The 27,303-nt window shown below is 34.6% G+C and overlaps 1 protein-coding gene across 2 annotated transcripts in view; it reads left to right on the top strand.

Moving 5' to 3' along the window:
• LOC110113406 (DNA topoisomerase 1) overlaps positions 1–26,941 on the top strand; it is an 84,286-nt gene extending 57,345 nt beyond the window's left edge. Inside the window, exons 10-21 of one of the 2 annotated variants that reach the window (XM_020845980.2) lie at positions 3,411–3,494; positions 3,645–3,713; positions 4,312–4,371; positions 4,684–4,755; positions 8,841–8,948; positions 9,050–9,126; positions 12,751–12,834; positions 24,645–24,753; positions 24,878–24,967; positions 25,150–25,215; positions 25,321–25,416; positions 26,380–26,941. In XM_020845980.2, the coding sequence (XP_020701639.1) occupies positions 3,411–3,494; positions 3,645–3,713; positions 4,312–4,371; positions 4,684–4,755; positions 8,841–8,948; positions 9,050–9,126; positions 12,751–12,834; positions 24,645–24,753; positions 24,878–24,967; positions 25,150–25,215; positions 25,321–25,416; positions 26,380–26,514 (1,050 nt within the window). In that variant the 3' untranslated portion in view covers positions 26,515–26,941. Of the gene's footprint in view, positions 1–3,410; positions 3,495–3,644; positions 3,714–4,311; positions 4,372–4,683; positions 4,756–8,840; positions 8,949–9,049; positions 9,142–12,750; positions 12,844–24,644; positions 24,754–24,877; positions 24,968–25,149; positions 25,216–25,320; positions 25,417–26,379 lie in introns of those variants that run through there. The other variant, XM_028692146.1, reaches the window with a different exon arrangement.
• Positions 26,942–27,303: the final 362 nt, after the last annotated feature.

Raw genomic sequence — 27,303 nt, 5'->3', positions numbered from 1 at the left:
CATATAGTAAACATAGATACAAGTATACTAGCACATGTTTATATAAGCATAAATTTATGCATGCATCTCCACACCCAATTTCATACATACACGTGTACTTGAATAATTAGATCCATAAAAATGTTCATATATTCATTTTGATACATACACACACATGCATATATTTGCATTCCGATATTTAGATGCATGGATAAGCATAAACATGTTCACTATGTAGAGACATACATCTACATACAAACAGATGTACATGTCCATGAAAAAAAAGCATGAATATACATCATTTTGACATATGTATAATGTGATAATGAATGACACGACTGGAATTAGAAGAATCCGACATAGGGGAATTTGTTAAAACATCCTAATTCTCCTCTAGGGAACTATTCTTTTGTCGTCTCTAATCTACACACATTAAGGCTCACAAGGAAGAGGTTGGTGCTTTCTTAATGATCAGTTGGCTAAAATTTTCCATAAACCACGCCAAAAAGCCAGCATAGCAAGCTTAAAAGGGTGAAATTCGCACCAGAGAAGTTTTTTCGATATGGGCCAGGAGGAACCGATCTGTAGTGCCTGAAGCAGACGGTTTGATTTGATTTTTCAAAACCTGATCTCATGTGTTGATCATAGAAATATTAGCTTCCTTTATCAAATGACCATATGATTGTGAACTGTCATGGCCTAGCAGTAGATGAATGGCCTTTTTTGGTATAAGGTAAAGATATTTTCAAAATATATAAAAGTCAATTTTAGTTGTTCGTTGGATGTTGTATTTATGCAAAGTGAGAATTAATGCAAGGCTTCATGCTTGTCAACTGCAAATGTTGACTTTTTAGTTTTTTTTTTATACGTATCTTTCTTTTAGCTGAAAACCCTTATAAATATCCTTCATGCTCATCTTTACTTCTGAAACTAGGAAGGGAACAAAATTTATTGAATTTTACCATATAGATCATGAATTCCTTTTTGTTTCTTTATTTATGGGAGACCCAATCATGAAATTTGTCAAAATTTCAGTACATCTAGTGGCGAGTAACACACCAATAAATTGACCAATGAGACTTTTAGGAAGGAAAACTAAATTAAGATCCCACTAATGTTCTGGACGCCAAGCTAAAGACAATAATGTAATCTAGAAGGCTACAAGAATCTGAACTTAGTAAGAATAAGGAACCTATTTTCTTTTGAACTACCATGATTTTGATTCTGCATCAAGACTAACAACTCTTGACCTTTAAACACTAGTACCGGTTCCTTCTACTATCAGCCACAAATGAAGCCTCTGCTGCCCGTCACCCAGCAACCAATGCTGCTGCTCACCTAATTCCTTGCCAACCTAAAATTTCTTGGAACTAGATTGGACAATTCTGCGACAATTCTCTAAAATTCAGGAAAAGATCCTACCTACTTCCAGAATTTCGGACTTATATTTTGTGTTCCTTTCCCTGCTGTCCTCTTCTGTTCCAGCCAAGAAAAGGCTCCAAACAAGGATAATCTGTGGCGGTAATCCCTTGATCCTCACTGTCCCAGTTCTTCTAGATTATCTGCCATGGATGACAAGGTTCCATGCAAGCTTCAATGACCACCGTGTCCCTACAATGGCCTTCTAAGCTTGATCAAGACGCTGCCTTTCATCCAGACTTCCGAAATCCTAGGTTGACAGGAATTTCCAGCAGACCTACAGTCCAATTCAACGAAGATCTAGGTAGATCAATTGCTCAATAAAGAAAGAAGTACAGTATCAAATAATAACACAACAGAGAATCTAGTTTGGCTTGTTTGTTCATTCAAGATAGTTGCAAAGCAATGATCTGCATGAGAGCTGTGTCCACCAAGGGCTTTCTTACCGTTCCTGCTATCGTTATTTCCATTTTTCCTTACCGACCTCAGCCTCAGCAAACTACCTTTTTCTTCCCCTGTGTCCAGCCACAGAACTTCCCATGACGCCTCTCCATATTGCTTCCAGTTTTAAAAATCTGCAAGAAAAATATAAAGGGAGACAAGAAGACAAGATATGCTTCAGAAAATTATCTTCACAGCCTGCAAGAAAATAATCACCCCTTCTTGTTTCTTAAGTGAAGATGGCGCCGGAGCTCCGACAATCTGTTGTGGCGGAGTTTCAGACTCCAGTAAGCTTTTCATCCCTCTCTGCCTGCACAAAAACATGGACTGCTGTTCAAATCAGGAATTTCTGGGACAAAAATCAACCAAAAACTGATCTTTTTCCCTAAGAGGGGTGTGGGTTTAAATAGGCTAGCCCCTTATAAAACTTATGAAATCCTAATTACAAAAAACAAGTCATAATAAAATTATTAATTATGAGAAGGACCCTCTATACTGATTGTAATTAATAATAATTTCATCAAGTTACTCAAAATGAATTTAGTTTACATTTATGCAAATCTTTTCATTTATGATAAATCCCATAACTTACATTTTTAAATAACCCCATTTTTTCTACTTAGCGTTATCATTTCTGTCATTCAACCGTTTCTTGTGCTTATTTTTTTCTATCTAAACCATCTTAGAAGTTGTGGATTTTGGTTTTTAGATATTTCTCATTATGTGAGTTTATGTCAGCGGTGTTGATTTTATTTTGATCATTGTATGCTCAAAATCTATTGATGGGGGAAATGTAGTTTTTCTAAGCATAGGACTTAAGCCAATCGTGCGCAAACCATCTTTTTCTATGTGAATTAATTTTGTACTATTAATGAGTGTGCACTGTGGCTTATTTATGTTTGTATAAAAAAGTACGTGCAACATATAGATAACTAGTATCCATGTGACACATTTGTATGTCGCATGCTTTGTATACAATCATTTCTCCTGAATAAATAACATGCTTGGATATTTATGCGTGCATATATGAATTCGTTTAAATGGGCACATACTGGCATTTACATTGTGTACTTCCATTTCTGCATGTTCTTTCACATGCTTGGATCTAAATAGGTGTTCACAAATATTTGCATCACATACACATAAATACATCTCTACATGCATGCCCATCCACATTTGTAAATATCCATGTCACATACTTGCATGTACATCTCTACATACATCAAAGTATGTGCACATGCATTAATTATAAAAGCATGAATTTACTTTTAATTATGCATGTATGCTTGTATGTGGATAAGTTATTGACTGCATATGAAATTATGCATGTTTGCCTGTATTTTTATTGGAGTATTTTCTATAATGGTTTGATGGAGGTAAACACGAGGTATTATTTATTTGTTCATCCATTTATGAGTCGATACGAAAGTGCAAAAACTCATCCATATAAATATCTATATTGAGTTGGATTCCTGTTTTTCTCTTTTTAGCTTTTCATTTGATGCTTGTCGTGCCAACCTTCTGCTTACTAAAGATATTTTTCTATCTAATTTTTTGTTTCTTGTTGGTAGGTTAAGGACTCATTATCATTGATTAAGGTGGACCTTAGTCAGCATTATACTAAACCACCTTCACGATACTCTGAGGGAGCCTTGGTGATTTCTCCATTCTGCTTTTAAGTTTGTTTTCATGCTTCCAAGTTTTAGTTCTGCAAGATGCACCTCTCTGTGATATTTTTAAATCCCTAAACAGCCATAAAATACTGATTTTTGTTTATGTCTAATGATTGAACATCTTTCATTTAGGTTAAAAAGTTGGAAGAACTTGGAATTGGAAGACCATCGACTTACGCATCCATAATGAAAGTGCTGCAGGTATTCTTTTGATGTGAATGACTTTACTTTTAATATCTGCTTGTAAATATTTTGATAATTTAACGTTTACAATGATATGCATTTCAATGTTGTTGATGTAAGTGCTAATAAGAAATGCATAATCAGTTGATACAGCATTTCTCTTTCTATCATCTTTGTCCATGAAAATGCAATTTTCTTGTGCTAGCATGTATCATGTATAGTGTTTTAACATATAGCTTATCTCTTGCACGGAGTTTAAAAACCAAGTCCAAAACCAATCTCTGAGTGTTTGTTTGGCTATCATTAAGATTCCTAGAATTTTATTCATCGGATTTATTGTAGTTTTTTATTGAGTGCATGCAATACTGTTGGGTAGACCTTTGACTCTGCAATTTTATTCTAAGAATGCTATCTTCTTGTGCTTGATTTCTCGTTTCTTTTTTTTCTTTGATATGATATTTAATATTTTGGATGTAAATATATGGTTTAAAGCCATTATGTTTCTTCTGAGTGTTTGAATCTATCATTCTAACTATTTTTCTTCCGTTTGTTTGAATATAATAGATTGAAACTATGTTGTATGCAATACTTTGATTGAATTGGCTATGTTATCCAGGATAGAAGCTATGTGACAATGAAAAATCGAGTTCTTCATCCTGAATTTCGAGGTCGAATGGTATGTTGTTCATTCTTGGTTTCTTCTTACCTTGAGAAAAAAAAAACAAAGTGTAATTACGGAACCTTTAGGATTTTCAATCCCATTTCAATAGAGTTATTCTACTCGAAATTTGGCCTTTGAGTGCTTAAGACAAGTAGCTGTTCTTCAAACCACTATTTTCTACTTAGATACTATTGAACTTTCATTTTTTCCATCTTATTTTCTCTGAGTTTCTTTTGTTCAACATAGAATTTTTGGCACTTGTTGCTTTAGGTTAGGTTCTAGATTTCTTATTTATCTATGTTAATTGTTTTCTTATGCTTTTGGCAGGTCTCGGAATTTCTTTCCCATCATTTTTCAGAAGTTACTAATTATAGCTTTACCGCTGATATGGAGACTGAGGTATCTATCTTTTCTGGTCAGATGCTATCTATTGAACTGTTTAATTATAGTTTTTTTTTAGCATTTTGTTATTACTTAACATAAATTCAATACAACCTTTCTACGTTTTGTATTTGTAATTCGTTTCAAGGTGTGCCCACGTTTTTGAACCTTTAGCAGAGCTCTTCGAAGTTGTGTTGAGGTGCATTTTCTTGGTCCCTAAAACATGAAGGAAATAGTATGAGCTTTTGGTATAATCTGGACTATAGAAGCTTGACGAATGGGCAGGACGAATACAGATTTAGACACAATTTATCACTTGATCAAATGATGAAATAATGCTTCTGTATGCCAAATTAACATCAATTGAGAACATACTAAACAACAAATTTGTTTAACAAAAAAATGCTAAACCACAACTCCCAAAATATTTTTATTAAAGTAGCACTCACTAAAATACCAACAAGCTCTACAATAAATTTTTTTTGCTAACCTACACATAATTCACTATTAATACAACTATCATCATGGGATGGCGCATCAACAAAGGGCATGCATAAATTCATGAAAATAGTCACAATTATATGACTTGACTCATTAAATTGCGATTAAACTGTGAAATTCAAAATTCTGCAGTAATACGGATTCATTTTTTTACCCCAAAATTGTGGTCAATCACACTTTTTTTTTTATCACGCGCACACGCACAGACGCACAAGCGCACACACACACATGCACACGCGCACAAGCACACATACACACGCACACGCACACGCACGCGCGCGCACACACACACATGCACAGGCACACTGGTCAATCACACTTATTTGATTGTCTATCTGCTAATTAGATAAATTTAGAGTCAATCGAGTTTTCTTAATTAGTAAGGGTTTACTTGATAGAGTGAAGATCAGTATTGAAATATATTCGTTGATTGGCTTTTGCTAAATTTCAGTCAATCTTATTTTATTTAACCTAATTAGGGCTCAAATACCTAAAATCAAGTTTAATTAACTCTCTTAATTAATCTTAAGGCCTGATTAATACAAAAAATATGCTAAATTTATTTGATATTTATAAGGTTATTTAAACCATTAAAGAGAAGAAGAAAACATGTTTAATAGGTTTGATTTAAACAAAATAAGACCAATATCTAGTTATTTCCTCATAAAATTTCATAAAAAAGCATGTGCAAGACATTGGGCTATTAAATTTAAATTTCTTGCATTTGCTCTAACAAGCATGTTAAGTGCTTAATATCATCATTTGAAAATGTTGCAAGAGTCAAATAAATTTCTTGCATTTGCTCTAACAAGCATGTTAAGTGCTTAATATCATCATTTGAAAATGTTGCGAGAGTCAAATAATAAGTTGAACGATAATTTTCCTTTATGTGCTCCAACCAATGTGTTGAACTCTCAAATTTAAGGCTTGGGAATGATGCACGTGCTAAAATAAAAATTTATTTAAATTTTAAGTCTGATTCTCCTCCTTGAAAGAATTGTAGTTGACAAGACTAGAACTTAACAAATAAATATACAACCGTAAAACTCATGAAGATATTTGTTTTTTATGTTCACATTAAGCTCTCAAAGCCTTATATAAAGAAAAATTACTATAAAATGTGAACTCTTGAGGTCAATGTTTATATAACAAGTCACAAAATTGTTATTTGAACTCGATCTTTTGTTGGCGAACAGGCAGAGTTAACAAGGTTTAAATAAAAAATTAAATTATTTAAAATCTTAATGATGGCTGCATCGAAATGAATATCAACCTTAGCAATTCATTTTTAAAATCAATTCTCTCTATGTTGCAAATGCAAATATTTTCAAGTGAGTTAAATGTCACCTCAAGGATGATCGCATTAATAGCTAATCTCAATTTGAGAGGATTACATGATTTTTGAAATGCCCCAAAAAGTTTCAAAGTTAATCGTTCGAGGCTTAAATTTCCATTAAATTTAAAAATTTAATAGTCAGCAAAATTGAGAGATAGAGAAATATAGAGTAAGGAGGATCTATGTATGATATTTATTGATTTTGAGATAGCATATGGTAAAGTTCAAAGAGAAATGTTCTCGAGAGTTCTAGAAAAGAAAGGAGTTAACAGTGCTTATATTCAAGTCATTAATATATATATATATATATATATAGAGGAGCTGTTACTTATGTTTAAACAAAGCTGGTTTGACGATGCATTTTTCCTATTTTAGTCAGATTATATCAAGGATCAGCTTTATGCCCATATCTTTTTGCTTTAGTCATTGGATGTTCTTACTAGACATTTGCAATAGATGTATCTTGGTGTATGCCTTTTGCTGATGATAATCTTCTTGTTGGTAAGATTAGAGAGAGTTGAAGAAAACTTGAATTATGGAGGTCAACGTTAGAGTTTAAAAGTTTTCATTTGAGTAGATTTGAAATCGAATGCATGGAGTGTAATTTTAGTTGTAATTCAAGTGAATGGTATTTTTTTTGTTTGGTTTGAAGAATGAATGTAGTGTAAGGTCCAAAAATGATTGCGACTGGTGGTGGTTGACGGTGGTGGTGGCTGAAGGGGGTGGTCCTCAGTGGCGAGGGTGGCCGATGGTGGTGGTGGCCGGCGGTGGGTGGTGGCGGTCGCCAGTAGTGGTGTTGGTGGTCGGCGATGGTGGTAGTTAGTGGGGGATGGCGGCAGTGGATGACGACGATGGTGGGTGGCGATCCTGAAGGCGGTGGCCCTCAACGGCGAGGGTGGCCGATGGTGGTGGTGGCCGACGGTGGGTAGTGGCGGTCGCCAGTAGTGGTGTTGGTGGTCGGCGATGGTGGTAGTTAGTGGGGGATGGCGGCAGTGGATGACGACGATGGTGGGTGGCGATCAAGTGAGCTTTTGGTTGCGGTTTAAACAATTTTCACTAAAAACATGGTGAGTTTTATTTATTTCAAAAATGAACTAAAATGATTTACACTACATTTACTTTACTTTACTTAGCTCAAGTTTGTATTCCAATTAAACACCAAAATTTTCAAGAATCCCCTATATTTAGAGTACTTTACACTTTTTTGTATTCCTACCAAACAATCCCTAAATGGAAATGGAAGTTCGTAAAACTGAATTTTATAATTAGTTTCAAGGTCAAGAGCATTGGCTGAAACTGTTTTCTTTCACTTGTTTCAAGAGATTTGGCCAGCATTAAAGTAGAAACCGTCCATTATATCGAATTCCATCCATCATTTTATTGGTTTTCATCCTGTTTTGAAAGTTTTTCCTATTAAAAACAATTTTTGCTCTTTCGAATTAACATCCAGTCGATGCATTTTGTAATCTCCTGAAAGGCCTTTTATTTAGCGTAATTTTTTTATTAATATATTAATCATGATTACTGTATTATTTTGTTTTAAATTGCCTTTTCATAATTGACTTTACAATCAGATGATTCATTATATTTAATTATCTTGCATTTAATTAGGTATATTATATTATGCGATTAAAATTTTATATAACCTAAAATAAAGTTCGGAACTTAAAAGAAAAACCAAAAAGAGCTGTATTTGTGATGCTAGCATAACTAGTGAACTCCTTTTGGTGTCATTTGGCTCAAAGTGAATGTCTTGAAACTTCTTCTGTGTTTTTGGGTGGGTTTTATTATGGGAATAGCTTAAATGAAGGTTGGGAAATTGTGGCACTTTACATCTAAACACCACTAAGTTTTTTTTTTTACTAGGTATTCTTTTACGTAGCACCTTTTTCAAACCAAACAAGTCACCCTTTGTAAGTGTCCAAAACCAAAATTGAAACATACATTATAGCACAGTTCGGAACTTATCTTTTGCTTATGCTGGTGTGTATGTTATTTGACTCAGGCTTCATTTGAGGCAGCTTTCAAACTGCTTCCTAAAATGATTTTCTAGTATTAACTTTTCTAATTCAAGAAATTTTTATACTAGAAAGCTAATTTAGAAAGCAACAAAAAAACTGTCCCAAAAAAAGCCTCAATCTGTTACCAAGTTGACTATTATGATTTCTTTTTTGTTTTCAAAATACTAAACAGTATTTCGTCAAACTAGTTGGAAGTGTTTCTTGTCATTGTCTCTCTTATTTTGGTTTCTGGTTGCCTTCATCAGCTTGATAATGTTTCTGCTGGCACGACTGAATGGAAGGGTCTTTTGAGAGATTATTGGTCTCGATTTATTGAATATTGCAATTTGGCAAGCAATGCTCACATTCATCAGGTTATTATTTGTTGACGATTTGAATCTCTGGCTATTACTTTCTCTGACAATATATTTGCGGCTTTCTGAGAGAGTTTGTATTGTTTATGCTTCTCTGATAGGTTGAGAAAATGTTGGAGGAGAAATTTGGTCACATACTATTCTCTTCACTTCCTAATGATAGCAGATTGTGCCCAAGGTATTTATGAGTTAGGTATTTTCTCTTCTATAATGGTGCCTATCCTGTAGTGGCGCATGGAGCCAAAAATGCAGGTTTCTTTTAAATTATGGGAAAGTTACATCAAGTATTAAGTCCCTATGTTTCGTAGGTCATGGATATGATTATAACAGGAATTCTAAATGAAAATTTTCTTTTATCGCAATGTTAATGCCCATATATTTTACTATTGGTCATTGATATACTTAATAGATATTCAGAGATGAATACCTAGGTGTCTGCCTGCATATGACAATGTCAATAGTTAATTCTAGTTGTGTCTTGAATGCTGAGTTAGAATAATTGTAAAAAACCATGAGACAAATAAATGTTAAACCACCATAACAAGGATGCGATATATGAAACCTCTATAGAGCATCACATTTTGGAGATCTTGAGTATTACTAGTGGAATATCTTAGAGGGACCATGTTGACCCATGCACTAAAGAACACAAAAAAGGCTGAATTCAATGACCCATTCACTAAAGAACACAAAAAAGGCCGAAATCAACGACGCAAGCGATGGTCAACGGGTGCGACATGTTTCTAAAGTGCTCAAATGACCTCTGATTCCAAATATTCCAAAATCTAAAATATTTAAAATTGAAATTAACCATCAAAACGCTTAAAGCAAAAATCTATCAACCCTCCACAATAGTTTGCCGAGGTGGATAAATTCAAATACCACTTCATCTCATAAAGAGCTAATGTCTGGTCGAGAATATCACTAGGATTCATTCTGAAACAATCTCTTGCCAATGGGGCCATGGCACATGTTTTCTAACCGGCGGTTTTGCCTCCAAATGGCATTGCAGGTAAACAATTATGATCGGGGCCCTTTGAACTCGGTGTTTTGCCGCTAAATGACACCACTAAATTGTAGTCATGGCTGAAGCCCGTATGCTCCCTAATGACATCAAATCCTTGAGATAGAAATCAATAGGATATAATTGATAGGGCACAAAGCCCTTTGTTAGCTAAGGTGGATTCAAATTTTTTCCCTTAGGCAAATACTCATCCCATGTCTACAAGGTTCCCTTGGACGACACAACCCATGTTTGTCGACAAGGATCCTTCTGTCAGGTTGGGTCGACTTCTTCCTCTAACTAAGTAGACTATGGACCACGATGGCTTAGGATGACGAAACCATGGGATCTTGATTGGATCCATCATCACTTCCCCCACTATTCACTTTAAGTGCAAGATGGTGAAATTTTCAATTTTAAATATCAAACCTTTAAACACCTAAACCCATGTTGTTACTATAACCAGAACAAAGATCATAAAGTCCTCGCAAAATGAGGGCGAAATTTTTGGGTAGTATCTGATGCGGACATCCAACCGTCCATGACTATCCGAGGAGCTGAAGATCAACGGCTGTCATTATCCCACGTTTTCTTATATTTTATTTGTAATTTTTAAATTTTTATTATGAATTTTCCGTTTTTACCCTCACTTAAGAGGGTCGTCCTATGTAAGCCTTAGGGGCATATGTGTCTTGTTTTAGTTTCTTAGGCCTATATATAGAGGCCCTTTCTTATGTAATGGGATGATGAATGGTTAATGAAAATTTGCTTTTTGTGTTCTCTTTGTGAGTTCCATCTTTTAGATCTCTTAGTGAGTTCTCTACATTGTGTTCTCTTTGTGAGTGCATCCCTCTCCCAAATCTCTTAGTGAGTTTTGGGAAGAGCTAGATCTCTTTGTGAGTTCTAGGTCTTCTTGTTCTACTAATTTTCGTTCTTTATTTCTCGTGTTCGATTCGTTGTCACCCGCCACCGGCCACTTCCCTCACCCGCCGGCCACCTCCCCCACCCACCCGTGAATCTCACCTTCCACCTCCTTCTCCCCATTGAAATCCTTGCCTAATTTGGGTGTTCATATTTTGGGCTGATTTCAAATTCAAAATCATGCATTTTGAAATTCGAAATCTTTCCTAATTTAGGAAAGTTATTTTTGGAAAGTTTCCTTTTTCAATCCGATTTGATTTTCAAATTCAAAAGGGGTTTAATTGGTTCTTTCCTTAATTCCCTAACATTAAGCAAATTCCATCAAGTCCTTAATTTAAATTCATTTGAATTCTAAATTCATTTGAATTTTAAATTCAAATTTAAGAAGCCTTAAATGCTCTCATTACATCCTTCCATCTCCCCTTAATTCAGCTGGCCTCCTCCCTATTATTAAAGTGATTTTGAAATCCATCAATTAAGTGCCGTTATTTTTCTTTGGACAGATTTCCAAAAAAAGAAAGAAAAAAAAACTGCTGCTGTTGGCCGAATTCCCTCAAGTCCCTTTCTTGGGATTTCAGTTTTTTTTTTTTTTGAAACAAAATAGCTGAATAATAAATCTGAACTGTTTCGGATCTCCTTGCCTTGCTATACTAATTAATTCCCTAATCTAAGGAAATTAATTTCAGGAATTAAACTCCATCTGCCTGGGCCGATATTTCCTCAAGCCCCCCTCTTAAGTTATTTCCTAAAATCTGATTGCAGGTTAGGAAATAAATTCCTATTCCTCCAATCATCCATACGGTTTCTGAGCAAATTCTCCAAGTGGTCACATCAACTTATAGCCACTTAATTCAGTCTCCTGAATTGGAATTAATTCCAAAAGTCTAGCCACAACTCAGCCACCTCCTCCTTAAATGTTTTGCTTGTTTTACTTCTCCCTAATCCTTCCAAAATTGAGCCGTTTCATAAGTTTCTTGCACTCCAAATTGCTGCCAGAATTTGACGTGGATGGGAATTTTCTCCTCAGCTTAACAGCCTCATTTTCTTCTCAGAATCAAATAAGAATTCCTTTTTTTTTCAGGTTTTGAATAAAACCCTGAAGAATATTTTCAGATTTTATTTGTGAGACATCTGGAGTTTTTCCATCTTCCATAGCAAAGCCTTTTTCATTTTACATCAGTATCTTATTTCAAACCCAATATGCCTTTTGAAATTTTACCCCAGAACTTAATTCGTCAAAACTCTCCCGAAGGCAGGGGAGGTCGGGGCACGAATTTTCGGAGCTCACAATGCCTAATGAATCTTCTTCACTGACGACTGGTCAACCTCTTTTCTGACATCCTTTCAACAGGCTGACCTTCATCGACGCCCTTTAGACCACCAACTTTGTTAATGATTGACCTGCCTCCTCATGCCTAACTAGCCTTTATTACTGATGCACAGCCGATATTTTTTGTTGATGCACAGTCCACTTCTCTTACTGAAGTTCAATGTGTCGTCTACCTGCACTAAAACCAGCTTGGCATCCCTTGTGGACCTGATTGATCCATTCTCATGCATGATTGCCGCAAGATCCTGCATCCCAAGGCTCCAACACCTGATGATAATCAACTAATCTGTCTCCTTCTATAAATCTTTTATACGCTTAATGTTCATACTGTTATCTGAACACATATTTAAGGTGTTGAATCATTAGTGTCTCAAAAGATGAAGAGGGTAATGTTTTGACTTTATTCACATTTATGGAAGTTAAGGTATATCAGGGATGCTTTGTTATTTTGTAAACTTGCTTTTTACCGTCCTGTCATCTGCACAATTTTTGCTCTTTCACTTTTAAAAGCATGAAGAAAGCATTGTTTCTCTTGATAACTTATGCAGCTGCGAAGAAGGAACTTTAAGATTTAAAGTTAGCAGATTTGGGTCTGGCTATTTTATTGGCTGCGATCAACACCCCAGATGCAAGTAAGTTATGAACATAATTTTTAATATGATTGGCTTCCTAAAAATTTCTACCAAGTTGATTGAGTATACTATGACTATCTTGCATTTCTTTTCTTAAATTTGTATTAGCTAGTTAATATCATGTAATTGCAAGCTAATTGATATTTGGGCATCTTCGTGCAAATTACGAGGAACTAAAACCTTGATAGATTTGTGTTGTTGAATGTTTGAATTATTCTCGAAGACCCATACACGCTCTCGTAATGTGGTGAGGTTGAAGAAATACAGCCGCGGTATTACTCGACACCAATCATACACGCTCTCGTAGTGTGGTGGGATGACCCAGACTCATGTAGTTTCTCCTAAACAGGGGAGACACTGAAAGGCTATCAAAATTCACAACAAAGAAAGGAACTGACTTGAATAATTGACCTAGAACTAGAACTTGAACTGAACAAGACAACTTGAAACTTAAAACCAAGCATTAACTGCAAGGAACAAAGCTTAAATGAATTAACAGGACACCGGACCTTAGAACTCTAAAATACATAATGAACTTGAAAATATAAATACTAAATAATGGTTCAATGCACACAAATGAACGTCAACGAACAAATGAAAAGACTTGTGACGCGACTCGTTTGTAAGTAAAAATTGACTAAGTTATGGAAAATACAGTAATTTATATGCAGACAGTGACTTGAAGTTTTCGATGAATGTCAAAGAATTGCCATGCCAGCTGAAATGCAACTAAACCATAAGTTATCTTCAAAGATAGTAAAGGATTAGCAAACATACACGACAAGTTATCTCTGCATGGCAGCAGTAGAGCATTCAATGCTTACAAACAAAGCGTGTAGGATGCATTAACGAATATAACGGCCTTCTTGCAGTGAACCCTAATCAGCACGCAAGCAACCATACCTGTTTGTTATGAACACGAGATTAACATGCAATCAAATGCATTGGACCTTATAAGCAATGGGGGCTAAAATGTATGAAGAAATTAATGATGAGTGCAGTTCATCCCACAATCAATATTCACATGCAAATGAACATACTAGATTCATTGGTAGATGATAATACCCCTCCTACAGACATATGCAGTGCAGCATATGGCGAATGCGAACATGTGCTAGCAATGACAAAAGATTTTTCGTATGCAAAACCTTTAATGTACAAGCTTGCAATGCACACATTAGCCTATATGTGAGCAATGACAGTAAACGAACCTGCAATGCAAAAGTTCTACGACCGAGGTTAACTAACTTGCAAGCACCTGAAACAGTCCCCATAAACACTGAAATACATGCAAGCTAATACAAAAGTTCGTCGATTGACACATAAAAGGAATTTGACGATGAATGCAACCACTCATCAGTTAACATGCAGGGAGAGCTATGAACGCAACTCACCTAACAATCAGTTTTAATTTGCGGATGAACATACACATTCGCTTGCAAACAATAACACTGATAATTATCATATGAATAAACTCAAAGAGACTGAAGAATATAATGAAATGTTTATAAGCAAAGTATGAGTCGTACAACAGATGGTGCAATCTCCCCACAGTCAACATCAACGTGCATGTGAATATATGTCAACTCATCTATAAACATATACAACGTAGCCTACGATAAATGCAAACCCCTATTTGAAATGAAAGGAAATTCATTGTATGCACAATAGCATGTCCACGATTGATAGTCAGTAACAAGTGATGGGTGTTACGATGCCCTCATAGTTGACAACCACTCGACTGCTGGCAAATACATTGATCCCCTACAAGCAAAGAGGCTGATATGCAACAAACACAAGCACTTACTAGTTGTTGTAGAAGACCCTTCATGAGCAGGATTCAGAAAACCCGTCATACATCCTGTGTGTTGTCCATAAGCAAAATGCAAAGTGACTACATCAAGTGTAAATGCCTACGAGTTCCTATAGGAAACTCGTTGTGCATACAATGGTCTTTTCTACAAGCAATGATAGTAAATGTATTGCAAGAGTGATGAATCCTCTACAAGCAATAGATGGAAGATCATGGCGGATGCAAGTGCCTACTAGCAATGATGGAAGATGCATCATATGCACAATAATATATATAGGCGGGTGATGATCAATAGGTTGTGGATGTCACAACACCCCTATAATCAATCACCATTCAATGGCTAGCAAGTACGTCAATCCAATTCACTGCAAGCAATAATAGATGATATACAACAAATACAAATAGCAGGAGGTTCGTTAGTGCACGATAACCTACCTGCCCAAAGCAGCAAACAACTTGTGACGCGATGCTACACCACCGGATCTGCAACATCCCTACAAGTTGACAAAAGGCATGTACAAGCTTCCAAATAGAACGCTGCATTCAACTGACAATTGCTCGCACAACTGATTAGCATTAAACATTCTAAAATGGCCCAACACATTCAGTACAATATGTATACACACACAAACACAAAAATGCATATGCAATCATACACCCTCATGGGCCCTAACAAGCGTGTTATGGGTACATGCGGCGTCTGAGGATATTGTGCAGGTCAATAAATGAACTTAAGTTCAAGACTAATCCTCCTCCTTGATAGAACGAGAGTCGACATGACTTGAACCAATGAATAAATATATGGTCGCGACATCTACCAAGATATTTATTTTTGTAGTTCAGATTAAGCCTTCAAGGTCCATATCAAAAAAATATTGCCAATAAAAGTATACAGCCGACTCGAACCCAATCCTCTGTTGGCATCTAATAGAGTCGACATGGTTCAATCAATAAAATATAATTGCTCATGAAAACCCCGATGATGACTGTGTTGAATGTAGATCTAAACTGGAGGAGTTAATTCCAAATATTCAAAATGTCACCCAAATGACCATAAAATCTATGATTCCAAATATTCCAAAATCTAAAATATTTAAAATTGAAATTAACCATCAAAACGCTTAAAGCAAAAATCTATCAACCCTCCACAATAGTTTGCCGAGGTGGTCACAAAGAGCTAATGTCTGGTCGAGAATATCACTAGGATTCATTCTGAAACAGTCTCTTGCCAATGGGGACGTGGCACATGTCTTCTAACCGGCGGTTTTGCCTCCAAATGGCATTGCAGGTAAACAATTATGATCGGGGCCCTCTGAACCCGGTGATTTGCCGCCAAATGGCACCACTAAATTATAGTCATGGCCGAAGCCCGTATGCTCCCTAATGACATCAAATCCTTGAGATAGGAATCAATAGGATATAATTGATAGGGCACAAAGCCCTTTGTTAGCTAAGGTGGATTCAAAATTTACCCCTTAGGCAAATACTCATCACATGTCTACAAGGTTCCCTTGGACGACACAACCCATGTTTGCCGACAAGGATCATTCTGTCAGGTTGGGTCGACTTCCTCCTCTAACTAAGTAGACTATGGACCACGATGGCTTGGGATGACGAAACCATGGGATCTTGATTGGATCCATCATCACTTCCCCCACTATCCACTTTAAGTGCAAGATGGTGAAATTTTTAATTTTAAATATCAAACCTTCAAACACCTAAACCCATGTTGTTACTATAACCAGAACAAAGATCATAAAGTCCTCGCAAAATGAAGGCGAAATTTTCGGGTAGTATCTTATTTCAAACCCAATATGCCTTTTGAAAATTTACCCCAGAATTTAATTCGTCAAAACTCTCCCGAAGGCAAGGGGAGGTCGGGGCACGAATTTTTCGGAGCTCACAATGCCTAATGAATCTTCTTCGCTGATGACTGGTCGACCTCTTTTCTGACATCCTTTCAACAGGCTGACCTTCATCGACGCCCTTTAGACCACCAACTTTGTTGATGATTGACCTGCCTCCTCATGCCTAACTAGCCTTTATTACTGATGCACAGCCGACATTCTTTGTTGATGCACAGTCCAGTTCTCTTACTGAAGTTCAATGTGTCGTCTACCTGCACTAAAACCAGCTTGGCATCCCTTGTGGACCTCCTGATTGATCCATTCTCATGCATGATTGCCGCAAGATCCTGCATCCCAAGGCTCCAACACCTGATGATAATCAACTAATCTGTCTCTTTCTATAAATCTTTTACACGCTTAATGTTCATACTGTTATCTGAACACATATTTAAGGTGTTGAATCATTAGTGTCTCAAAAGATGTAGAGGGTAATGTTTTGACTTTATTCACATTTATTGAAGTTAAGGTATATCAGGGATGCTTTGTTATTTTGTGAACTTGCTTTTTACCGTCCTGTCATCTGCACAATTTTTGCTCTTTCACTTTTAAAAGCATGAAGAAAGCATTGTTTCTCTTGATAACTTATGCAGCTGCGAAGAAGGAACTTTAAGATTTAAAGTTAGCAGATTTGGGTCTGGCTATTTTATTGGCTGCGATCAACACCCCAGATGCAAGTAAGTTATGAACATAATTTTTAATATGATTGGCTTCCTAAAAATTTCTACCAAGTTGATTGAGTATACTATGACTATCTTGCATTTCTTTTCTTAAATTTGTATTAGCTAGTTAATATCATGTAATTGCAAGCTAATTGATATTTGGGCATCTTCATGCAAATTACAAGGAACTAAAACCTTGATAGATTTGTGTTGTTGAATGTTTGAATTATTTTCAAAATAGTTGTGTAGCATCTGTGGTCTTCGTTTAGCCAAATTAGCAATGCTATTAAAGTCATCCTTTAGATTGCTGAATTTAAGCTCTTGTTCTTGTTGTTTGAGAATGAGATTTTTAAAATTTTATGTTTTGATAGGTACTGGGCATCCCAAGAATAGTGCTTAAATTTGAAGTATGAAACCGAATTTCATTCACATTCATTGTATCTTAGGAGTACTAAGAAAAAAAAGAATAGAAATAATTAATATTAGTATATAATCTTGTAATGATGAACACATACTTGTGGATAGTTGGCTTGATTACTTTTAAAAGTGGAGCTACCAAAACAAGAAGTAGAATTATTTTTACTTTGGTAAAAAAATCTTTTCGAAAGATGCTGAAGTGATTTTTATGGAATGTTTGAATACAAAATATAGCCTAGCTATAATTATGGATATATATATTTTAAGAGTATAAAACAAATAATTAAAAGAGGTAATTGTCCCTCAATAAGGTAGTGGAACTATTTAACTTCCAAGATTAGAAGTTATTAGATTGTTGACGGAAGCAAATTGGTAATGAGTAATTGAAGAGTTGTTGTGCATGCGATCTAGTCGGGCCGAATAGACCTGTGAACCTCTTGAGCACGTTTTTGTTCTCGATTTTGTGGATTTTGAAGGATAATTAATCGGCTTTCTTGTTGTCCTACCACCGACTTTCATTGTCGGAATTCTGAGGAATACAGGTTCCCACCACCGGTCTTCATTACTAATACAAGATGGATTTCTTTGAAGTAATGAGACTATTCAAATTATGATATTCGTGGAAAAACAATCGCAAGAAATGCAAAGAAGGAACTGTTGACATACTTTTTCGCTCGATCGATTCGATCGAAGGTCGTCAAGACGAAATTGACTCAAATCAAACCTCGATTTAATTAAATTAAATCAATTTAATTTAAATTCTGAAATTTTGGTCTTCAAGGGAAGATACTAATCGCGAGTTTCCACCACTGGCCTTTGTTTCCGAAATTCTGAGTAATACGGGTTTCCACCATTGGCCTTCATTGCTTAAATTATGAGGAATAAAAGTTCCCACCACCGGCCTTCATTGCCGAAGTTCTTAGAAATATTGGTCCTTCCTTTGTGCGTCCAAGAATGGGGAGAGATCGGGCCGGAGGGCCCCTCGTGCGTATGTTTGGAAAGAACTGAGGATTCTCTCTCGTGCGGGTCTAGGGCTGGGACAAGCAAGTGTGCGAGACCTGCACTCCTTTCTCATATCAGACCAGAAGAATCAGAGGCCTTGCGTGTGCATGTACCAAGTCGATCGAACAGGGGTATTTGGTTGGAGTTAGACGACTAATTTGCATTGGGCTGAAGGCTGGCTCGATCAAACGGTAGGAGATTTGCATGGCAAGTGCCAAGCCGCTTTAGACGCATTTTTCTTCTTTCTCCTTGAAGCTTGCTACAACCCTAAAAACATTTTTTTTTCCTACTATCGTGCCTTCATTGCTTGCCTTCTCCTGTACTTGTCCTATCTATAACAAATGCCCCATTCATTGTTGCCCTTCTTAATATAGCATTTATTGCTTCCCTTTGCTACCGAAATGTCTAAATCTAATTTTTTTCAAAGTTTTGACCAAATGGAGGGCTCTATGGTGCACCATGGGACTTGATAACTCTACTTTTTTGTAAATAATTATCAAGCTGGGAATGACATATCTATATACCCCATTTTGAGGGGGAGTGTTAAAATCTCAGCCATCCCTTTACACTTGATCCCACAGCCAGGATTGGAATCTGTGGAAGGCTCATTTGTGATCTCTATTAAATCCCAGTCGTCCCTTAACACTTGATCCCACATCCAGGATGATAATCAGTGGGAGGCTCACTAGGATTACACCAATCTCCTTCCATATTTGGTTGGCTGATTTAAGATGAATTATATTAAGGAAAATATGCATGATTCTGTAGTTATTTATTTCTTTATTAAGGCATCTTCTATAGATTTATAAATAGGAATAGTTTTGTGTAATAAAATTAAGCTTTTCCCTCTCCAACTTTTTGGCTCTTTTGGGGATATCGTTGAAAAGTTATTGTAGTGAAGAAATATATTGTACAAAAGAAAATTTGGTGGTCGAGTGAGGAGGCATACAAAAGTTATTAAAATGTGAATTTAAATTGTATCAAAAAGTAAATACAACTTTAGCCTACTAATAATAAAGAAGTATAATCTTGCAAATCGAATAGTAAGCAAAACAAAATCTACAATTTTATATGATTTATGCAACATCCTAGAGATATCATGAAAGGTGAATAGCAATGCATAATTAACTTTTGCAAGAAATGAGAGATCTAGAGGCTTTGATCAAGTAGATTTCATTAAAAGTGATGATTATAAGTTTTTAGTCAAAGATGAGGATATCAAGGAAATATACAAATTGTACCCTGAGAAATTGTCAAAATAAAAGCTTGATAGATTAAAGTGAAAAATGACCAAAATGGTCCATTGATTTTTTATGAAGGATCAAAATGATTCCTAATTATATTAAAGAATCAGTTTGGTCCCTCAAGTCTTTAAAGAAGAATCAAAATAGTCCCATGTTAGGACTATTTTGATTCCTCTTTAAGGAGTTGAGAGATCAAAATGGTCCTTTAATATAGTTATGGACTATTTTGATCGTTTATAAAGAGTCAAGAGATCACCATTTTGATCATTTCCTCATACAATAATTGATTCACATGAATATAAAAAATAAATATTTGAGTTAAACTATACATTGATTGAAAAAAAAGTGAAATGTACTTAGTTCTAAAGATACATAAGTATTAAACTTTAGGTCATAATGATATACCTATTAATATTTGGAGAGTTATGGGTAATATTAGTGTAGTTTGGTTAACATGCCTTTTTAATGGAATCTTTGAAATTTAAGAGTGTCTAATGATTTAAAAAGAGATATTTTAACTTCAATGTTCTAGAATGAAATAAATGCTTAGGATTGTTGTAATTTTATATGAATCAAACTTATCAATCATACAATGAGGATATGGGAGAGGGCAATGGAATATAACTTTAAAGTATTACTATGTCAGATACTTTGTGCCAAGGCAATTAAGGGAAGCATATGAGAGAAAAAAATCTCCTTATATGTTTTTTTTGTTTATCTTGAGAAGGCATTTGATTAACATAAGAATTGATGTACTATGCAATAGAGAAAAAATGTATGTGTGGCGATGATATATTGTAATACCCAAATTTACTGGCAAGGAAATTTTAATAGTAAATTCTTTTAAAGTTAAATAAGTTTAATTAATATTTTTATTTATAATACATTCTTAAAGAAATTAATAATTAGACTGTTAAGTGAATTCAGTGAATTACTGTTGAGTAAACTATTAAGTGAAGGAATTATTATTATTAAGCAAAGTTAATTACTTATAACTAATTCCTTATAGTTATTTCCTGAAGAGGTGTGTCCCTTTTGGACGTGAGTATAGGATAACTATCAATGGCCCTCTTATCCACTCTTTTACATATTTTTCACGCAAGCTTGTTTGCGGGACTATCACAGTATTTGGTAGTGGGAAATAGATACATGAGGAATTCGGCAGTGGAAATTCATAACAGTATCTTGAAGAGAAAGTTCGGCACAGTGTTTTCAACATTGTAAAGAATGTCTGAGAACAAGGCTGAAGGAATTTTGTGACTTTGAAAGAAATCTGCTTGCTGAGAGTTCGGCACATTGACTGCTTGCGGGACTATGTAGATCAATTCAGAAGTGTAGGAGCAATGTTCGGAATTCTAATATAGGAGCAGCAGTAATTTTGCTGTGAAGGATTAGTAGCCGATTAAGAGCAGTAAGGGTTTGGAGGAATAAGAAGCAACAGAAAAGTGAGAGAAGAAGAATAAGAAAGAAAATTCAGAGAAAAGAATTCCTTCGGTTACACTTCTCTGAAGAAATTTTCAGAAAATCTTGTAGCAGAATCCGGAAAAATGTATAGGAAGATTTCAGCATACTGCAAGATTTACTGTAGCATAGTTTGCTACAGACCCGCGGCACTGTAGCATGGCGAATTTTTGTACGAGTGAGAATAATGGTGTAGATTGCTGTGAAGGTTTGGAGGAGAATAAAACAAAGGAAATTTTGAGGAAAGAAGAAGTTAGAGGTAAGTATTTTGATATAGTCGTAATTGTAATAATTTATGAATAAATGTATCAATTGTTGCCAAATTTTGTATAAGTTATCTGACTTTATGCAGAAAGAAAGTTTTGGGTTAATATATCAAAGGAAAAGGTTGCGTGGTGTAGGTTTGGAATGGATCACTCGTCAAAAAGGTAAGTTGTGTAAGTTTAGTTCACCAATGCCATCATTATTGATTCTACATACATCTATAATGCTTTATGAATATTCCAATAATGATAATGAGTATATTACAAAGTTGTTATGGATGATGGATCACTTGCATACATGTATTAGTGAGGTTTAAAATAAGATGTATAATGATGAGTCTTAGATTTTCATAATTGATATTAAATTGAAAGGAATTCATTAAAGTTCATGTTGACAAAAGTATTACAACATGCAATTAGTGTAAGATACCGAAGATACAAATTCTTACAAAATATTATATATTGCATGTCATGTATAAATTAAGAATATATGAAGCATATGAAATATTAAATTCAAGTAAAGAATGGCTATCTATGATATGATGTCTGCAATATTAGGTGGGCAAAAGGGACCCAAATATAAAGCCTGTATTGCAGATTGGGCAAAAGGGACCCCAAAGGAAATGAATATCTGTGTAGCAGGTGGGGCAAAAGGGACCCCTTAAGAGGCAAAAGGGACCTCGATGTAATTCAATGGTGATAATGTCAGGTTTACCTGGGCTCCATTGAATATGATTATGAAAGTATAGTCAAGTCTTTTACTGGATGAATTTGATATTCAATGTAACTTCGAAAGAAGTTAAGACTAATGTTAAAGATGATCTTATAATATTTTACAAGTAAAGGTAAGTTTAGTCAAAGATGATTTTAACGATTTGATAAATTACAATTATTGTATTTTAACTGTTAATTAACTTGCATAGCTTACTGAGCCTCATAGCTCACCAGTTACCTTTTACTGGCTATTTTTACAGGGAAAAAGGAAAGAAAAAGTGGATGAAGTTTGATATGCAAGTATTTAAGTTTTATGTAAATGTTTATTTATATGTTTTAATCTACTCTTAAGGTTAGTAAAGAAGTTTTATTGTTTTTTTACTTTGAATTGTTTTGGATTTCCTTAGTGGCTATATACAAAGCCTTTGATGTGATGAAATTTGGGAAATTATTAGATGCTTCATTTATTATTCCAAATGATGTTATATGATCTTTTATTTAGATCTGAAATGAATTCAACAGAACTCAGAGGTAAATGATGGAATGTTATGATTATTATTGTTACACTCTGCAGTACAGTGTAGTTCTATTGTGGGGTGTTACATATATTGAAGTTATTCAAGGTATATACGATAGAGTATTGACTAGTATTGAAAGTATTTATAAAAGGATCAAGGAATTTTCAATCAGAAAAATGATTATATCAAGGTTCAATATTAAGTTTGTTTTTTATGGGTTGGATATGGAGTTATTTTGATGCTCACATGTGATATCAAAATAAGGTATTATTACATACTTTTTTTGTAGACGTGCTGGAATCTTTAATAAAAAAATTTGAATGATGGAATGATGAATAACATATTTAGAAGATAAATGACTTAGAATTATTAAAACAAAGTGAATTTATAAGATGTGCAATTTTGGTGGTTGCAATTGATAATTATTTGCCAATATTTTTAAGAAAGAAGGGGCACATTTATAGCTTGCTTGCAAACCAGGTTAGAGGGTAGGGCCAGGTCAAACCGGTAACCCAACGAGTTGGGTCTGGGTCTGAATTCCTGACCCATTTGCCTAATCGTGTAGAGTTCAGGTTGGATTAGTTAATGGCAAGTCAATTTTGGGGTGAACCCACCCCGAGAACCCATTTTGATCACTCCTAAAAAATATCAAAATTGATTTGCTTAAACTTAGATGAGCTAGCTCAAAATTACTTTAATTCAATTTGAAATTGGCCTGATTCATGTGAATTGTACATATATATAAACATACAAGATATATGTAATAAACATATAATATATTCAAATATATGTAATAAACATACAAGATATAAATATATTCATATTTCATATGTCAATGTATATACAAGATAAAGCTTCTACTTTTGTTGCCGACGTCCTTGCGTTTTGAAATCTCCTACGATCATTCACGTCCCATCTCGCTTCTCCAATTGACCTCATTACACTAGATCTTGCATGAGAGCCTCATTATTTAGGGTAAGTTCTCAATAGATGATAGAATTAGATAAAAAAATTTTAACAACAAAGTTGAAATGCTGACCTTAATTCATGCATTCATCGTGATTTTTGGGCACATTGCCATGATATTTAACAGGGCTATTTTGGTCCCTGTTTAAAGAGTCCGGATACTAAATTGGATTTTTTACACAGTATTGGACTACATGCCCTCTCACAAATAGTCAAGGGATTTTTTTTGCGCTTTTCTCTATTAAATTCATATTTAAGCTACCTAAATTAAAATTTCTATCCATCATCATTGTGCTAAATGTTGGGAATCCTTTCCTGTCTGCAGTTGGTTTTATTTCTGACTTTCTGTACATCTTTCTCTCTGATGAAACACCTATGACCTGTTTCTTATCCATTTATAGATGAGTTAAATATCATAACTGATGTCTTTTATCACAGTTCCAGCCACATTTACCAGAAAAACTCTCACTGTGACCAGAAATAGCATAAAAGCTTAAGACTCCTGTATCTGTCTCAACCATTTCCTCTAAACCTGCTGAAGTTCATTATTCTTCTATGTGCCAACTAATTTATAAAACTGTTATCTTACATTTATTGATAAGCCTTAAGATATTTATGAAAATACTTTTTCATTTTCTTTCTTATTATGATTTTTTCTTTGTTTATTTTTTTATCATGTAACTTTTTTTTTATTCATTTCTTTCATTTAATGAGAAAGGGTTTTCATCAGCTTTTCAGTAAACAAATTGTCAAATGATCAATTTAAAAAGAATACTGTGTTGTCTTCTGCAAACTGCCATTACTTATTGTATTGTCTGAGTAAAACTGACAAACTCTTGATTGCAGGTTTATTGCTGGTACCATATTCAATGACGACGAAGACACCGTCGTTGCTGATAAACCAGAGTCATTCCCTCCTAAATTGCTTGGTTACAGTCCCGGTTCTAATGAAAAGGTGGTTGGAATGTCGTGGTGTTCACACTTTTCATAACAATTTTTGTTTCTCTTTTCTCGCCACATTTTTCTGCAATCAATATTCCTTCATAATCCTTTTTTCCTATCTCTTTTTGTTCGGATAGATTTATTTAAAGAATGGTCCTTATGGACACTATGTTCAACTTGGGGATGACAGAAGTGGCTGTCCACCAAAACGGTCTTCAGTTACTGAGGTGTGCTGGCCCTTTCTTATTTATGGATAATTTATGAATGAACTGTAGTTGATACTGAGATTTAAAAACTTCCTCTAAATATGTTTCTATTTAATTGGATTATTTACTGCTTTAAGTTTACTATTTGCTTCTAACAAGACATTATTTGAACAAAGAAACTGACTCTTGACAGTTTTTATTAGGGAACTGACATTAAATCAATTACATTAGAGGATGCTATTGATCTGCTTCAGTATCCCATAAATTTGGTAAAAAAAAATTTTTTTTTTAATTTTTGGAACATATTTTGTTTGACTTTTTCATTCAATTGTGGAAATTATTTTTTATTCATTGTATTTTTTATGGGCAAATAGGGGAACCACCCAGATGATGGACATCCTGTTTTCCTGAAACACTCAAGGATTGGCTTCTCAATAAAACATCGGCGCACAGTATCTCAAGTGCCCAAGGTTTGTTTTTAATATTTTTTCTATTACTCGGTCTGAGTTTCTCATTTTATCTTAATTCCCCTTAGTTGTAATTCTAATAATGAGGGAGAATTGTTCTTTGGTATCACCTGTTAAGCCTTGGGTTTTAGCTCAAATAGCTTGAAAAACACTCTCAATGAGCACTTTATTTGAACCATAGTTCTAATTCACCGGTATTTTAAATTTTTTTTTATGAAGAACTTATTTCAATATGAACTTTATTCTTAAATTACTTTTTCTAAGATAAAGCTCTTGGTGTGCTGAATTGGGAAAAAAAAAGAGTCAAGAGTCTCAAACAAATGATTAAAAATAGAAAGGTATTTGATAAAAAATGTAAAACAACTTTATTCTTTATAACAACAACAATTACAACATCAAGCCTTTGTCCCATTGTGGGCAGCTACATTAATCTTTTTTCTCCATTGTGTCCCGTTAAAAGGCAAATTCTCGTTTAAATCTAATAAAAAAAATCATTTCTAATATTTTCTAACCAAGTCGAAACAACTTTATTCTTTCTTAAGACAAAAATGAATTTGATTACCTTTTTTAGAGTTATTATTATGTCTTGTATTTGGATAATTTTTTTGGCACATCTAATGTAAAATGTATTGACAGTTTTCATGAATATGTAAAACCTTTTCAAATATAGGGAGTGAGAACATATGCTCACAAAAACACTTAATTCTATATACAGGTTCACCCAATTGATGACTACATCATATTGCACCCACTGCAGATTTCACTGTGATTTGATTGTGATAAATTACAATCCATAATTCTTCCAATACAAACATAAAATAACCCACCACGAATCTGTTTAGCTTGTTTTCTTCGTAGATTAAAAAATTAGACTCCACAACTTAACACGGAATTAATTTTACTTTCTTTTCCAGTTCAAGGCCTGATATTTTTCTTGTAAATGCTCTTTCTAAATCATAATTGCAGAGTATGAAGCCGAAATCAATCACATTGGCCTCTGGGCTGAAGCTCTTAAATAGTAAGAATGCTAAACAATGTGGTCGGCCTAAAGGCAAACCAAAATCTGAAGAATTGGAAGAAGCAGAAGCCTTATTTGGATGATTTCCTAAGTGCAACTGATGTAGGACTACGTGAGGATGCAATGATTTTTTTTAGAATTTGCACAACTTTTGCCTTCCCACGATCTGATGTCCCCATCAGCAACTCTCGGCCAATATGGATAATTTAGCTCCCATTACACTCAAGGCGATTCAAACTTCTTCTTTTTAGAGTTCTGAACAAACACAGGAAACAAATCCCATTTATTTTCTTGGGTTATATACAGATCACCTTTTAGTATCATCTATCTTGGCTGAAAAATTTTGTTGTATTAATTTTTTTAAAGAAATTCTTTGTTTATTTATTGAATGCTTGTAGCTCTTTTCATTCTTATTATTAATTTTAACAGAAGTTTGACATTTTTATTGAAGCTGTAAGTGATTTTTGACTTGTTATACTACTAATGATGAGATTTATTCATTGAGACAAATATTTCCCTGATATAAATTCTTTCTTTTTCACTTTTTGATTAGTGATTTTGTATGGTTAAACTTTATATAAGCGTTGCACTGGAGGGGGAGTCTAGTTGTGATTGCTGCTTAGGAGCCTCTCTCCCTTGAATGAATAGTAATGGCACTAGCAAGTAATTCTTCCTACAAATGATCATAAACTTGTACAAGCTAAAGTGATGCTGTCTTTCTTATTGTGAAAGTCCCTTCTTAGTTTAATCCTTCTCTGTAATGGTCAAAATGAGACATTCAGTTAAAGAATTTGTTTGGAATAGCTTTCTTACTGTTTTTTATAATAATTCTTTAGCTCATAAGTTTTTGAAAGCTATGATCAAAAGCTTTT

This window comes from Dendrobium catenatum, unplaced genomic scaffold (assembly GCF_001605985.2).
Source record: "Dendrobium catenatum unplaced genomic scaffold, ASM160598v2 fragScaff_scaffold_156, whole genome shotgun sequence".
Classification (NCBI taxonomy): Eukaryota; Viridiplantae; Streptophyta; class Magnoliopsida; order Asparagales; family Orchidaceae; genus Dendrobium; species Dendrobium catenatum.
The sequence above is the reverse complement of the archived record's forward strand: the minus strand, read 5'-3'. Positions and strand labels throughout refer to the sequence as shown.